Source organism: Nothoprocta perdicaria, unplaced genomic scaffold (assembly GCF_003342845.1).
Source record: "Nothoprocta perdicaria isolate Ctin4 unplaced genomic scaffold, notPer1 scaffold_155, whole genome shotgun sequence".
Lineage (NCBI taxonomy): Eukaryota > Metazoa > Chordata > Aves > Tinamiformes > Tinamidae > Nothoprocta > Nothoprocta perdicaria.
The window spans coordinates 1688675-1703600 of record NW_020454705.1 but is presented as its reverse complement, the minus strand read 5'-3'; the positions used below and the strand labels follow the sequence as shown (position 1 = coordinate 1703600).

The window sequence follows — 14926 nt, the reverse complement described above, 5'->3', positions numbered from 1 at the left end:
GCGGCGCGGGCCCCGCGCGGCCTCTGCCGGCAACGGGCCCGACCCGGGCCGCGGCCGCCCGGAGCCGCCGGGCACGGAACCGGCAGCGGCGCCTGCCAGCGCTCCAACGCCTATATGGTGTGTATACATACTTACACACTATACATACATATACACACAGCCCGAGCTGTACGCGTGCAGGCTGCGCAGCGCGGCTCGTGTTCGTGTGCGGCGCTGGGCAGGCGCTGCCCGCGGCTCCCGGGGCTGCCGCCCTCGGCCTGCGGCTCCCGGGGCTCCCGGCCGCGCTGAGCCGTGTCCGCGGGAGTGAGCGGCCCTAGGGAGAGCCCCGCGCCCTCCTGCTGCCCGGGAAAGGCCGTTGGTGCCTGGAACACAAACATATGTAACTGAAGTGGGCCTTTATTCTTCTTATTATTTATATTTATACTTGTGGTTGGACTTTTATACCAGGTAAGACCTTAGTCAAAGTCTAATGCGGAAGAATCTAAGAATTCTGTAAAAAAAAATACAAACATGATAATTCATAACCCCACACGAGAGTTACTCAGATGAAATATTGTTTGGTAGCTTGGCTTTTATGTGTGTGCAAGAGCAAGGTTTTAGCGCAGGTTTCGGGCAGTTTGTCTCCTCGACGCTGCCCCAGCCCACCACGTTGCAGGGTGTGTGGGGATTTCTAGAAGGCCGACGTACGTGGCTGTGTAGCCCTTACCAGCCAGAAGACCTCCCGGGATCATCAGCATCTGGCTTCAGCCCTCTGGAAAGTGCTGGGTGCGCTATATGTGGGAAATGCAGTCAAAGATCCTGCTTCTGCAAGGGGGTTTTTCCTGAGCTCAAGTCTTTTTGTGTGACAGCTTCACAACTGACCATCTAATCATTCATTTTGAGAAAAAGATGCACAGTAAGTTCCAGGGAAAATGCTAGGGATGCTTGGAGTAGCCTTTCTGGTGACTTGGAGGTGTTTGTTAAACAATACRGCTTATTAATTAGTGAGTTTCTTAAAGACAGTAAAGCATGAGCTGTGCATTACAAAGGGGAAGAATTAGGCAGTGATTTTACTCTGTTTATAACGACACAACCAACAAGTGAGAGAGTTGGAGCTGGATAAGGGCATTTGTTCCCAGTCCTGACCCTCCAGATGCTCTCGGGGACCAACTGTTGCCTGAATATCCATTTTGTTGCCACTGCCTCCCTGGGGGGAGCAACATCCCCCTCACAGTAACACCCCCCGGGCCAAGGGAGGAGACTGTTAACATCTTGAGGTGATTCTGTGTTTTACATATTGGCTGCACTATCAAATGTAAGCCAGGTTTAGGCAGGTTCCGTTGTTTGCCAGGATAAATGAAAACCAAGAGTTTTCTCTTCTTTTCTCTCCTGTCTTCTCTCAACCTTCTAGSTAGTTGAGAAAGTGAAGTGAAATATTCCTCGCCCCTCCTAGCTGCGGTGCTAGCTGAAGCGAAATCTATCATCATTTCAGAGATGCACTAATGCCTGATTTTTCTTAACTGTAGAATGTTCTTAGAGTTCCTAATTTAAATGCAAAATTAATATTAGGAGTCATATGTTGAATCACTTTRCGCAAGAAATTTACCTGTGTTCAAAGTACTGCACTCTAGAGAAAGCGTTAGCCGTTATAGCCATTAAATGGGTAAGCTAGTGTGTGTATTAGCTGTAGCAGAACTGCTGTCCTGGATTAGCCACCTAGTAGTTTTTCTTTCAATATACACATGAGTTTGGCCTTTTTAAAGTGGGAGACTTCATTTCAGCGGATGTGTTGGACTTGCAGCCTGTTCACTTAGCAGTGACAAAATACTCTAAACGTGTCCACTCAGGTGGCAGGAAGATAGGCAGATATTCCYGTGGTTCCTGGAAGGGAGAGCAGCTCGGCTCGCTGCAGCATGAGGAGAGGCTGTCGCTGGGTGTGTGACAGCAGCTCCCGGCCTTCCTGGGGAGCCTCACTGGAGGTGCTGGCACATGGAGCAGTGAATACCAGGGAATCTGACCCTGGTGCTGGGAGGGAGGAARCAAAGCGAGATGGGGATTTTCTGTAGGCTTAATTGAATTAACCACAATTTACCTTTCCATTTGTTTCAACTGTTTGTTTTGACTTCATGCCTTTGTCGTTGACAACTGGAAACATGTCTGAAATTTTTGWGTTCTTCAACTTCAAGTAAATATTTCCAGATCCATGGTTTACATTGGTCTGTTTTTTCCTGGCTGTTTCCAGTTAGCATCCTAAGTATATCCTAACAGTTATTGCACTCTGGTTAGTACAGAGTGAAGCTTTCTCTGTGTCTGCCTTCTGCTTTGGATCTTAACTTCACTGCAATCACACTGATTTTTGTAGAGCTGCTGGTAGCAGAGACGGATGCAATTTTCATGCTTAGTTCAGTCTAAGAACCCATGTTTCCTACTTCTTCCTTCTGTGAACTAGCCTTAATACAATATCTGAAAGCGATGCAATAGTTAAATGTTATTGAAGTGTGCTCTTCATGGAGAGGATGTCTTTTTTTTTTTTTTTTTTTTTTTTCCTTTTCTTTTATGGTATTGCTTAAAGCAGGACTACATTTATATGCTGCCCAGGAAAAAAAAAAAAAAGGAAAAAGGGCAGTACACAGTTTTTAAAATCCCAAAACACCAAAACAAAAGCAGTTTTGCTCCGGAAAACATTGTCCAAAGAGACATTCTGGACTGTGGCGGGCCAGTTGTGTGAAGGTTGCCAGGACTTGTCCCGGGTCTGGGAATGAAACCCCAGTTCCTWCTTGAGGGCGTTACTCGCTACAAACTGCATTTTGTGCAGCACTTCTGCTTGCATTACYGTGCAGGCTACATCGTGTTCACCAGGAGGTCATGTACATCTGGGAGGTTTCTTGCACGCTGTGTAAAATACAACACTAAGTGCTTAGGTACAGGAGTGAGGACAGAAAAAGTTTGTAGAGACTGAGGAGACATTGTAGCATGCCTTTCCATATAATAATAGTATATACTTCAAGTGGAGTTAAGTATTTGAATGGAACTTTATATGTCTGTGAGTAAACTTAGTGAAATTACTTTTGAGACATAAGGATATTTTACAAATAAGGTTATTTTTCAAAGCATTAAGTGTTTAATTCCTAGAGTTGTTACCTAGGGTATTGCCATTGATGCTAACAGTGCTCAGAAGTGAGTTAAAAGTGCAGAGGGCTCAAGAAAGCAGGAAATGGGCTTTTCAGTTCTACTCATCCCTGGTGCATGTGTGGCTTTGGTAACTACAAGGAATTAGCACCATCTGACTTCTTGTTCCTCTGTAAATTGGCTTTGCACCTTGAACACGGGCAGGGACAGAGGWAACAAGTGTGAGTGACACCCAAGATGTCACCTTAGGCACCTTCCCTTGCTCATGGTTGCAAGAGAAGTGTGTAAGGTGAGTGGCTGTGAAAGCAAACCCTGCTTGCAAACCGTTGAATTGTTTATTGAGATTAAGGAATAGTTTAGTATAGTGGGTTTTTCAATCCAGCAGCTTTGTTCCTGTTCAATTTGAGAATGAAGGAGAATGTGTAAAAATACTTCTGTTAAACTAGTGCTTCCTATAGATGATTCAATTTCCAAAGTTAGAAACTTTACTATGGCATTTTTTTGCCAGGATTTGTTAGGGGAATTCTTTTGAACTAGGCATATACTGTTTCTACAGCTGAAATAATTTTGCATGTAGAGTTTAGTAGCTAATCACGATGTGTATCGCAAACAGCAGAACRTGCAAATACTTTTTTTGTTTGTTTGTTTGTTTCTTCTCCCCCCCCTTCTCCCCCCCCCCCATGTTTTACGATGCACCCGGTCTCCATCATGATGAGCACTCGGTTTTATCCTCCCTTGTGCTCAGCAAAGCACTGAGCACAGTGAATGCTCTGTCACTTTTCCAGAACTGTAGAACAGGCTTTTCACCTCTTCTAGAAAAGTTACGGGATCTACTCTCTGAAGTCCCATCGCAAAGAAAGGCTTTTGAGGAACTTGGTGTTATTTATTTTGTGGTAGCTTGAAAGAGGTGGTGGCCATGGTGGTCGCCGGCAACAGAACAAGGGATAATGGGCATAAGCTGAAGCACAGGAGGTATCGTCTCCATGTGAGGAGGAACTTCTTCCCTGTGAGGGTGCCAGAGCCCTGGAAGAGGCTGCCCAGGGAGGTTGTGGAGTCTCTTTCCTTGGAGATCTTCCAAAGCCGCCTGGCTGCCACCCTGTGCCCCGTGYTCTGGGTGTCCCTGCTGGAGCAGGGGGTTGGACTGGATGATCTCCAGGGGTCCCTTCCAACCTCAACCCTCCTGAGATTCTGTGGTGAGCAGGTTCCAGACAGGATCATTATCCTGCAGAAGGGGCCTGGCAACAGAAATGTTTCAAGCAGAGATTAATTGTTTTCACAGAAATAGGAAAGATGAGAGGCAGTCATCAAAGTTTGGGGAGTAATTGTAAATCCGGCYCTGTTGGGGAAGCCTGCAGCCAGTGGTTTCTACAGAAGAGGCATTCAGACTGTCTTTTTTCCCCCTCCCTCTCTCCCAGAGAAAGAAAAAAGGCAAAACTGTCYCCTTGAATTGCACTCAAGCAGTTTGCTCAAGGAGGTAATGCTGAGCATTACCCAATGCGCAGCACCCACCACAGAGGTCCGATGGTGCTGTGGGGTCTGCAGATACTATTGCAGCAAAAACAGGTAAAATAGGTATTGTGTGGTGCACGCTGGTAATGTAAAGCCAAGATGTCTTTGCACTTGAGAGCAGCAGGGGATACTGAATATTGAACAGCAGRTTTAATTATAGATCTCCATGTATGACAACTCAGAAGAAGGTGGTTTAGAGAATATGACAGGCTCTTCATACTTTCCTGCCTAAGGAGATATGGCAGGAGAGTGCACCTGGCAGATTTTCAAGTAATTAGAATGTATTTTTTATTTTTTTACCATGTTCAGAGTAAATTGTGTTAAATTTAGTATTAATGAGAAAGACAATGGTGTGTGTAAGAGAAACAATGTGTTGTGCCAGCACACTGAGATCACCTCACCAATAGTCTTTCTGTCACAAAACCCCCAACCAACTTTTATTTATTAACATTTTCCMTTTTAAATTTAGAGCCATAAGCAAATAGGATTGCTGCACATGCAATAAAACTGTTGTTTTTCTTTAAGGCTTTTTTTTTTTTTTTAATGGAAGTCAGCCTATATAATATGAATAATGACAGTAACATCGGAGCGCTTGATTCYTTCAGCTTCCTCTTAGTTTGTGTAGTGAATTTGAAGAAATCCATTGCACCGAATGATTTATTCCACAGGAAAAATAATGTTTTGAGCCCCGCGCAGCCAAGAGCCAGTTACCCCACAGGAAGGGTGTCCGTTGCCACATGGCTCCTACATTACCCTGATTCCTTCCTACCTCTTCGCCACCGAGGAGAGAAGGCAGCACGAAGAGAGAAGGCAGCACGTGGCGGCGTCCAGGGGGGTTCTCCTCGTTCCTGCCCTCTGGTTCCGTCCTGACATTTATTCCAGGCAGGTTTTGTGGCCCGGCCTCTGTGCCGGTGTCGTGCAGTGCCGGTTGCCGCCGCGGAGCTCCCCGAGCAGCCCTCACGGTGCCAAYGCGTCAGCCCCAAGGGATGCCCATGTGCAGAAGGAAAACGCTGCTGGAATGGGTTGTGTGCGAGGGGAGCAGGCAGTGAGGGAAGAAACKTGCAGTCTGCTTCTCTGAGGAACACATACTGGTTCTTAAAATTCTATTTTTGGTTCTGTTTCTTAAAATAATACTGTGGAAATTGTTGTTGACTTTGGTACTGTGAATACMGGTCAAACGCCAGGTTATACAAGACACTTCCGCAGAAAAGATAGTTTTCCTATGCCTAAAAACTGTAGTCCTTCAAGATTAACTTCAGTAAACTGATTTATTAACACTTTCCATATTAACTCTTCATAGTGGGTATGTGCAAGTTACTGCTGGTCAACCATCTAAAGTAAAGAAATCCCTTAATTTAGAAAATGGATTTTTTCAGCTATCTAGTGAATTAGAGCCCCTCAGATCGTAAAATGAATGTAAAAGAGGGAAGTTGACAAGTTGTATTGAAGTATTGTGTCCTCTTGCTACTTATTTATTTATTTTAGCTTGAGTCAAAAGTAGTTTTAGAAGCAAAGTACTTCAGACGTTAACCGATGCCAAGGTGTAGAGGTCAGGTTTTGCTTATGATTTTTTTTATTTTATTTTTCCTTTTAGAATAAAGGTTCACTTCAGTTTGAAGACAAATGGGATTTCATGCGCCCTATTGTCCTGAAGCTGCTCCGTCAGGAATCTGTCACAAAACAGCAGTGGTTCGATCTGTTTTCGTAAGTAATTTTTTATTAGCTTGCACTCTCTACATAGTAGCAATACAGGTATTAATTCTAATACAGAAGTCAAATGACACAGACTGTGCAGGAATACACAAAAAAGAAGTAATATTTTGTTCAGTTTCAGTCGTGTTAGTCTCTGTAAATGTCTWAAAGTATTTTACTTAGATTCAGAGCTTTGCAAATAGGCTGGAGATGGAGTAGTAGAGCTTAGGACTGCAGCTGATCACAGTAAGCAAGTCTTGTACCTTCTCACAAAGACTTATCTGATCGTAGTACGGAAGTTTTGTATCTGCCTATGGGATTTTTGTTAGAATAAACTATTGCCGTTGCTAAAATAAAATGTTGTTTGCTGCTTTGGTAGTAAATTTGTGTAAACATAGTCTGCCACGTGTTATACTAGGGTGGTTTAAAGGGATATTGTTGAAAATAACTAAAAATACCACCGAAGTAAAATGGTAATACAATTTAAACATAAATAAGTTAATACCTTAAAGTAGCTTATATAATATTTTTAATTATTTTGCATTGTATTTAATATTTTTGCATTATTGTACTTCAAAGGCCAACAGCATTTCCTATTAGTTGATGACATTTTTTCATAACACACATCATGTTAACTCGTTCATTAAATGACAGAAAATGAAAGTAAATTACAACAAATGTATCCAAAATATATCTAAAAAAGTCTGTGTCTGAACATAGTTATTTCCCCCCCCCCCCCCAATATAATGAGAGCTTAAATCTGTGGTTTCTCACTCCTCCCCTTCCTTTTTTTTTTTCTTTAAAAAAAAAAAAAAAATCCTAAAAGTTGATTTTTATTAGAAATGCAGTCATATTGCAGGCACATCTCTCRGTGCTTTGATGAGCACAGTGCAGTGATTCCCTTCCCAGCTGTCTTACTGCACCTGTTTGTCAAACAGAAAGGCAGTTTGGCATGTAGGGAGTTTTAGTATCTTATGATACCAGTGCTAAAGTAATTGCCAGAAACAAGGTAGAGTTAAGGTACAAATTCAATACTGAGTCACTGCTTTCATTTTCTAATAACCAGGTAAATAATTCTGCTTTTGTATTGAAATTTTCTTGGWTTTTGTTTTCCTAGCTAACAATTTGAGTCAAACTTAAGCAACTTTATGACTAACCAAAGCATATGAGAGGAGTCTCACTCTGCTAGATTCYTGTTTTTGATCTGTGTTCTTTGTTACACTTGAAAACTACCTTTCCTAAAAATAAAAATCTAAAGCTCTAGATGTCTTGTACCTCTCTTAGACTAGGATACAATCCCCCAGTCTTCCTTGGTGACTGCTTGTCCTGCACCACCAGCACTGAAAGTTCCTCAGGTCTCACAAGCTRGCTAGGCCTTTATAGGTCTTTGTTAGTGTAAAAGGAACTACCTTTTGTTAATCTTGTAAACTTGTCTTTTAAGCTAAACGAAAAAAGTAGCTTTTATATTGAAATAACTGTGTTTGRTTTAAGAGGAACAAAGCCATACCTTTAGATCATATGGTTGCTTTCCCACAAAGGCATTGCCTTATTACTGAGAAAGGAAAGAAAAGCTGCAGAAAGTAATGACTCARAAAAGGCTTGGCAGGTCATGTTATATGTGATAATATAATTAAAAGTGTAACTTGCTTTATATATCCTTTAGTAAGGAAATACCATAGGAGTTAGACTTGCTGAGCTGCCAGCTAGGAGAACCAGGACTGCATTTGCATATTGATTAAAACTCATAAATAGAGGCCTGGTTTGTGGTGCTCTTTGGTAGCTCTTCTGCAGTGGAGCTGCACTTCAAAAAGCTACCAATGTCATGAAATGTTAAAGTGATCTTATTAAACTAATTAAAGCTCCTTTAAATTACCTGATACCCATGAGCTCAAATTTCTTACAAAGAAGGTTGGTTTCCTTTGTAGCACAAGGAATTTGTGCTTTGAGTAAAGGAAACTGGGTGAAGGCTGCATCCTAATGACAGTATTTCAGAATGATATGGTCTGAGTAGCAGTGCTTTTGCTGGCAAGTGATTTATGTCTTAGTCAAAAACTTTAACAATTGTCCTTAGTACAATAAGGATTACTGAATATGTATAATATACATAATATTCTATATGTATAGAAACATATTGTTTCTATATGCATAGAGAGTTTGCCTTCACTTGCCTACCAAATTTTCTTACAGCTTTTACCATTTCTCTGAATAGTTTTTTGCATGTGCTATTGAGGCCTGATCACATATTGTTTGACAGTGATAAATAGAACACAGGTTATATTCTTAGGCTTGCATAAATTATGGCTCTTCAAACTTTGTACGTAACTGCATTAAACTTTGCTTAGTTCTAACTAAAAGGTGGATAAATTGTTTTCTAGAGATGTACATGCAGTTTGCCTATGGGATGATAAAGGTCCCGCAAAGATCCATCAGGCTCTGAAGGAAGACATCCTGGATTTTATTAAGCAAGCACAAGCAGTAAGTCCTTGACCCGTCATAACTTCTGCTCCTGTCACTGGAGTGGGGAGGGGGGCAAACAGTTCAGATCCTCCTTGCATCCAAATGCCTTGTTTTTGTGCTTTGGTTTGGTTGATATTTTATGATGTTCTGGAGCTCATGAGTACCTTGCAGCTTTTTAATGGCAAAAGGAAAACTTAGGCCTTGAGCATTTTCCTTGCTTCATTGTTTTCTCACAATTCTTGAAACCAGAATGGCAATTACTGCAGCATCATATATATGTTTTTAAAAATACAACATTATTTTTCTTTACCCGACAGTACTTACAGAATCATCTTTCAATTGAAGCCCTTTCTTGAGGCAAAATTTACTGTCTGAAAACTATCCTTTCTARGGAAGGAAACATTTTTATTATTTTGTATAGCTCAGTGCTCCTCTACTGAGATGGCTTGAGAATAAGTTGCATTTTCAGCTCCTTGGACTGTCAGGCTGGCAAGCTCAGCAGGCAGCTTTATGGGCCTCTCCCAAATAACCAACTGCATCAGAAGGTTCCAAACTCAATTCCTCTGTTTTCCAAATGTATAGCAAAGGGTGTTGTCTGGCATAAGGGATTTAAGAGGAAACTGGTGTAAAATAAAAAAGGATATTCGTGACAAAGGTTTGGAAAGGAGAAAGCAAAAGGCTTCATTGATTAAAATCTTTGCTTAGTGAAAAGATCTCCTTACAGATTTGTTCAAAGGAATATATGATTTTTTAGAGGAGGCCTTGATACAGCCAGGCATTCAGATGCTGATGTGATGTCCATCAGCTGCCTTCAGTGTCTGCCTGTGTGAGTGTCTGCTGAGCTGGAGCCTCTGAGGTGCTCTGTGGTTCCTGTTCTTCTACAGAATTTTATTTTTTAGGCATTATCATAACTATAGTGCAACATAGTGGCCTCCAGGCGTTACTGAAGTACAAGCTTTAACTAGCTATGTATATATCTAATAGGAGGTTAGTAGATGTCACTGAACTAAAGTTATTAGTGTATATAATAAAGCATAATCCTTATAATCCTTTTATTATTTATTTATTTTGGTAATATATTTCAAGCCTGTACTGCTACAGGCTTTTTGGACCTAAAGCTTTAATCCCTTTTGACTTGCAGATGGCTTAAAAACAAAAAATCAGCTGGAAAATTTCCGCCTGATGGTGATTGGTTTGCTGTCACCTTTCACCACCCGTTAGAAGTGGTTCACATGCTACTGGCTAATAACCACTGCTGTAAAATWAACTAAATGGCATTTGAATATGTAAACCTTCTTATTCTAACATATCCGTGTATTTGCATCTAACGTGGGAAAATATCTTCAGTAAGAGAAGTGGATCTGTACTTTGTGCTCTCTGCAGAAGCTTGTTTGTGACTGACCTGCCCTCTCCCTCCTCCCCTGCAGCGAGTGCTGAGCCACCAGGACGATACGGCCCTGCTCAAGGCCTACATAGTGGAGTGGCGCAAGTTCTTCACGCAGTGCGATATTCTGCCCAAGCCCTTTTGCCAGTTAGAGATCACCCTCATGGGCAAGCAGGGCAGCAACAAGAAATCTAATGTGGARGACAGTATTGTCCGCAAGGTGAGTGAAAGGCTTTGCCCCCTGGTCTGCCTCCAGCTCCGGTACGGGAGGTCTTCTCCAGCTGCTGATGAGATTGCTCCAGTTCTCTGACGCTGCATCTTGCTTTGCTTCAGTGTGAGGGTCAGAATAACAACCTTGCAACTTGATTATTCCTCGCTACAACAATTTCAGTCTGTTGCTTCACCAGTTTTGCCTATTGACATGGGTGATTAAAGCAGTATTCTTTATGTAAAACTAAGTAAATGAAGTTATTAAAATAGTTCTGACAAATTTGGGTAGAGTGGCAATTCACTCAGTACCTACTGCTTCTATACTCGTAATGAGATTAGTATTTCTGCACCTGACATTCCTTAGGCCAAATCTTAACTTGCTTTGTCTCTAAATTGCAATTACAAACAACCTAATACTGTTATCTCAAGCTAAATATGCCTCTTGGTCGCCAAAGTACTCCTTTCTCCCTCCAAAGTCTGTCCTTTAGTTCAACACCTTTCATTATTCATTTTCATGACAGAAATTATCTGTAGGGCAATAAAAGTTCTTTAGCAATCTTCTGTTTGGTATCAAAGATCATATTAACTGTCTTCAGGATGGCCAGGAGAAGCAAAATAGCTAAGCAGGCCAACTTGTGGTGATTCATTCTTTCCTTCCCCTCATTTTGGCATCTTGAACTGTATACCTTCTGAAGAAAAGGAAGAGAGAACATCAGCAATAAGAGGAATCACCACTTCAACTTGCTTTATTCTGGTCTTTTTTTTTTTTTTTTCTTGGAGAAAGCCCGTGCTTTTGTTAGGCTCTCCAAGTCTTGGTTAACTTGAACTCTTAACTCTGCTGTAAACTTTAAGACTGATCTTCTGAACTTTTCATAATTTCCCCAGGTATTCAGTAACAGACAGAAAGAAGGAGCTCCAAGGTTTAAGGTGGGGGAAAGGTCTCTTGTAACTTGAATTCAGAAGAGAATGAAGACTTTAACAAACATGTAGTGTGCTTAGAATATTTATTACTAACAGCTGGTGGAGCTTAGCGGGGCATAAGTGTGACTTGTCAGGGAGCTTTTAGTGTTCCTCAGCTGCAGCACATTGGGTCTGGTGATCAGGTGTAACCCTTTTTGCAGAAATGTTAGTAGCAATCATTCAAAAATCATACAGTGAAATATGGAATGATCCTTTCAAGGTGATTATTTTGTTAGAGACCACTCTGAGTGGCCTTAAAACTTTGCAACACTTAGATCTGGAGTTACTTATCAATTATAATTGCGGTACTTTAAAACTTTCGTATTTCGTTAATGCAACCCCAAAACATAGACTTATTTCTTTACACAACTGTTTTGTGTTGAGTTTTCATCTTATTTAAGATGTGGACTGGTAAATGGCAAGCTATATTTGGATGCTTGATTCCAAAGTAACATATTCTGTTGCTAGAKATGTTAAAAGTTATTTGACTTGTTATGAAGAGCTGTAGAAATAAAACAGAATGATGGAATAGTATCTGAAGCAAATAGTGATTGCTTTCTCTAGCTGTCCAGTTTTATAAAGTTATCTTAGAATATAAGCTGAATTTTACTTCTATTACAGGTCAGATATAGCAAGATCTAATTCTCAAATAATTGAACTGTTTCATATAAGTGAAAACTTATGCTTGGTTTCTATTTCTGATCTTCTATATTTCATTTGTACAAACTTAGGTCTGCATATCCCTTTCTGACAGGATTTTGTTTTTCTTCCTCTTATGTAGCTCATGCTGGATACATGGAATGAATCCATATTTTCAAATATAAAAAACAGACTTCAGGACAGTGCAATGAAGTTAGTTCATGCTGAAAGACTAGGAGAAGCTTTCGACTCTCAACTTGTTATTGGAGTTCGAGAATCCTATGGTAGGTTCTGCACAGACAGCCTCACTTGAGTAAATGAACTTTCAGCATGTAACAGTTGGGGTGGTAACATTGGAAGGATTATATCAGCATTTTATATTGATTTTGTTGACCTGTGATGCCAGCTAAATTCTGTTGTAAAATATCTTTTAACTTGGCATGATTTTGCTACTGGTAATTTTCTGCAAAATCAGTGTTTTCAAAGAGCAGATACCTTTTGGATGTTTTATGTTTGCAGAAGTGATCTGGCCGTGTTCCTCATGGTGCTGTCCCTGCTTCTTCAGACTTCAGGTTTGAAGAAGGAATGCTTAGCAGCCTGTGTCTGAGACTTCAAGTCTTTCTGCTTTGCAAAAGATAGTTCTTTATATCTGGACTTCTGTGATACTTCAATCTCAAGTACAGGAAAATTGCCTAGAATCTCAGAAGATGCTGGGATTCTAAGAATATGTCCAAGAAATTTGGATTGCTCAATAACATGCAGAAGCTTTTGCTTTTTTAGGCATTGTGCTGAGCTGTTTTTTGTTTTGCTTTGTTTTCCTTTAACTTATTACTTTTGCAACTGTATTTGATTGTGTATTTTTGGTTACCATTTTTGAACATCTAAAACTCTGGGGTAATCTATAGTGTTCTTCCTATGTCCCTATAATTAATTTAAGATCCTTTTAAAGGAATGACTTGCCAATATTGGATGATTTTGTTGTTTTTTTTTCAGAGTACATTTGTAGGATTCTTGAAATTTCTCCATACAATATTTCAATAAAAACTCMCTATAGTGAGAAGAGGTTTGTTTATTATTTACCCACATAAATTTCTAAGACATGAGAGTGAGTTTGGCCTTTCTTTTTTGCAGTTAACCTTTGTTCTAATCCTGAAGATAAACTTCAGATTTATCGGGATAACTTTGAAAAGGCATATTTGGATTCAACAGAGAGATTTTATAGAACACAGGCTCCTTCTTATTTACAACAAAATGGTGTACAGAATTATATGAAATATGTAAGTAAAAACACTGTCAATTTTTGTTCTCCGTGTGTTAGTGCTTAAAGTGATTATTGTTCTACTTTTGCACAGGCAGATGCTAAACTAAAAGAAGAAGAGAAAAGGGCACTACGGTATTTAGAAACGAGGCGTGAATGTAACTCTGTAGAAGCAGTAAGTATGGTAGTGCAGAAAGAAACTATGCGTTTACCTAGTTTATTAGAATTGCAGTTTGATAATATTGTATGTTACACTATTAGTTGATTACAGTAAATTAATATGAAACTTTGTTTTAAAACCATTTGCTATATTCCACAGAAATACAAATTTCTAAATTTGTGTTAGTTTCCAATCTGTCAATTTAAAACTTCTACTGATGTTTTAGTTGTAAAGACTGTTTGAAGTTTGGCTTTAAGGGCAGATTTTTATTCAGGTTATTTTTACATTTTGAGGCAGGCGGGATTTACAGACCAACGTAGCAGGTAAATGTTTTTTTTGCTGCTAATTTAGAATGTCTGAAAGCTACTGGTTACTGCAGTCAGAGGGACAAATGAGAATTTTATTAGACCTTTTCTGCATTCCCGCCTTTCCTAGACTTAAACATAACAATTTAGTTCAAAAGATTATTTATATTTTATAATCCTAAGAAGCAATACTTTACATAGGTCCAGGTGAAGGAAGATTTAGCTTCAGCAAGTAGTTCACAACTGTCTATGTTGTAATGGATTACATTTATTTTGTGTTAAGTTGTAAATGACTTGTTTCTGTGCAGTTGCAACCTGCGTAAAGGGGACTGACAAACAGAGCTGCTTCTGACCTGTTGAAGCAGTTTCTGTGCTAGATCTAACCTTAATGGCCTGTTCAAGCCAACCAGCCTGGTCCAAATAGGGTGTGCTGGAATGAGCACTATTCTTAGCTCTTGAGTATATACTTGGAAACCAAGTAGGGTAGTTAATGTTCCAAAAGTGATAGCTCCCCTGACAAAAAGAGGCTACAGAAATGTTAAGCTGATTAGTAGTTTGGAAGAATTTACTATATCTATTGGCCTGCATTTTAAAGAAATCCTGTGTAGACTTCAGACTACGATTTTATGAATCAAGCCCTATCAGGATTATTTATTGCATGTGCCATAGTTGATGAGAGCAGGCTAGATCTTGTGTCACAGCAAAATTGAGATGAACCAACTCTGGAATTCCATGGGTGCATGAGCTAATCCTGTGTTTGATGTGTTTCAGCTAATGGAGTGCTGCGTCAATGCCCTGGTGACATCTTTTAAAGAGACTATTTTAGCTGAATGCCAAGGCATGATCAAGCGAAATGAAACAGAAAGTAAGTGAAGCTTCAAGATCCGGGCAGGATGAACTCAGCATCCACAGCCTAAAAATAGATTTGTTGGTAGATATATCAAATTACTGTCCTTAGTAGGGGCTGGCAGTGTTTCATAGATAAAATGKYMCWKMSKMWGKRMCATTTTATCGTACAAATCTTACCATCATTGGCTTCTTGTWGGTGGGCTTTCTTTCGTTCGTGTTTGTTTGTCTGTTGTTTTTGTTGTTTTAGTATTACTTCTGAAATCTGTACTTAGAGTACCCTAGCTGGAATGACTGGGTAGCTCTTGTCTTTCTTGAAAGAAAATAATATTTTATGATCTATTTTCTTTCCTACAGCCTGTTTTCCTGCACTTAGTAGTTGACAAAGGTTGCTTGTC

At 40.2% G+C, this 14926-nt stretch overlaps 1 protein-coding gene across 1 annotated transcript in view; it reads left to right on the top strand.

Annotated features, from left to right (window-relative positions):
- Window positions 1–6217: 6217 nt before the first annotated feature.
- CUL5 (cullin 5) overlaps window positions 6218–14926 on the top strand; it is a 22180-nt gene continuing 13471 nt past the window's right edge. Inside the window, exons 1-7 of the mRNA XM_026035016.1 lie at window positions 6218–6321; window positions 8685–8784; window positions 10194–10370; window positions 12102–12243; window positions 13091–13236; window positions 13312–13392; window positions 14454–14547. Of these exons, the coding sequence (XP_025890801.1) occupies window positions 6251–6321; window positions 8685–8784; window positions 10194–10370; window positions 12102–12243; window positions 13091–13236; window positions 13312–13392; window positions 14454–14547 (811 nt within the window). The 5' untranslated portion in view covers window positions 6218–6250. The remainder of the gene's footprint in view (window positions 6322–8684; window positions 8785–10193; window positions 10371–12101; window positions 12244–13090; window positions 13237–13311; window positions 13393–14453; window positions 14548–14926) is intronic.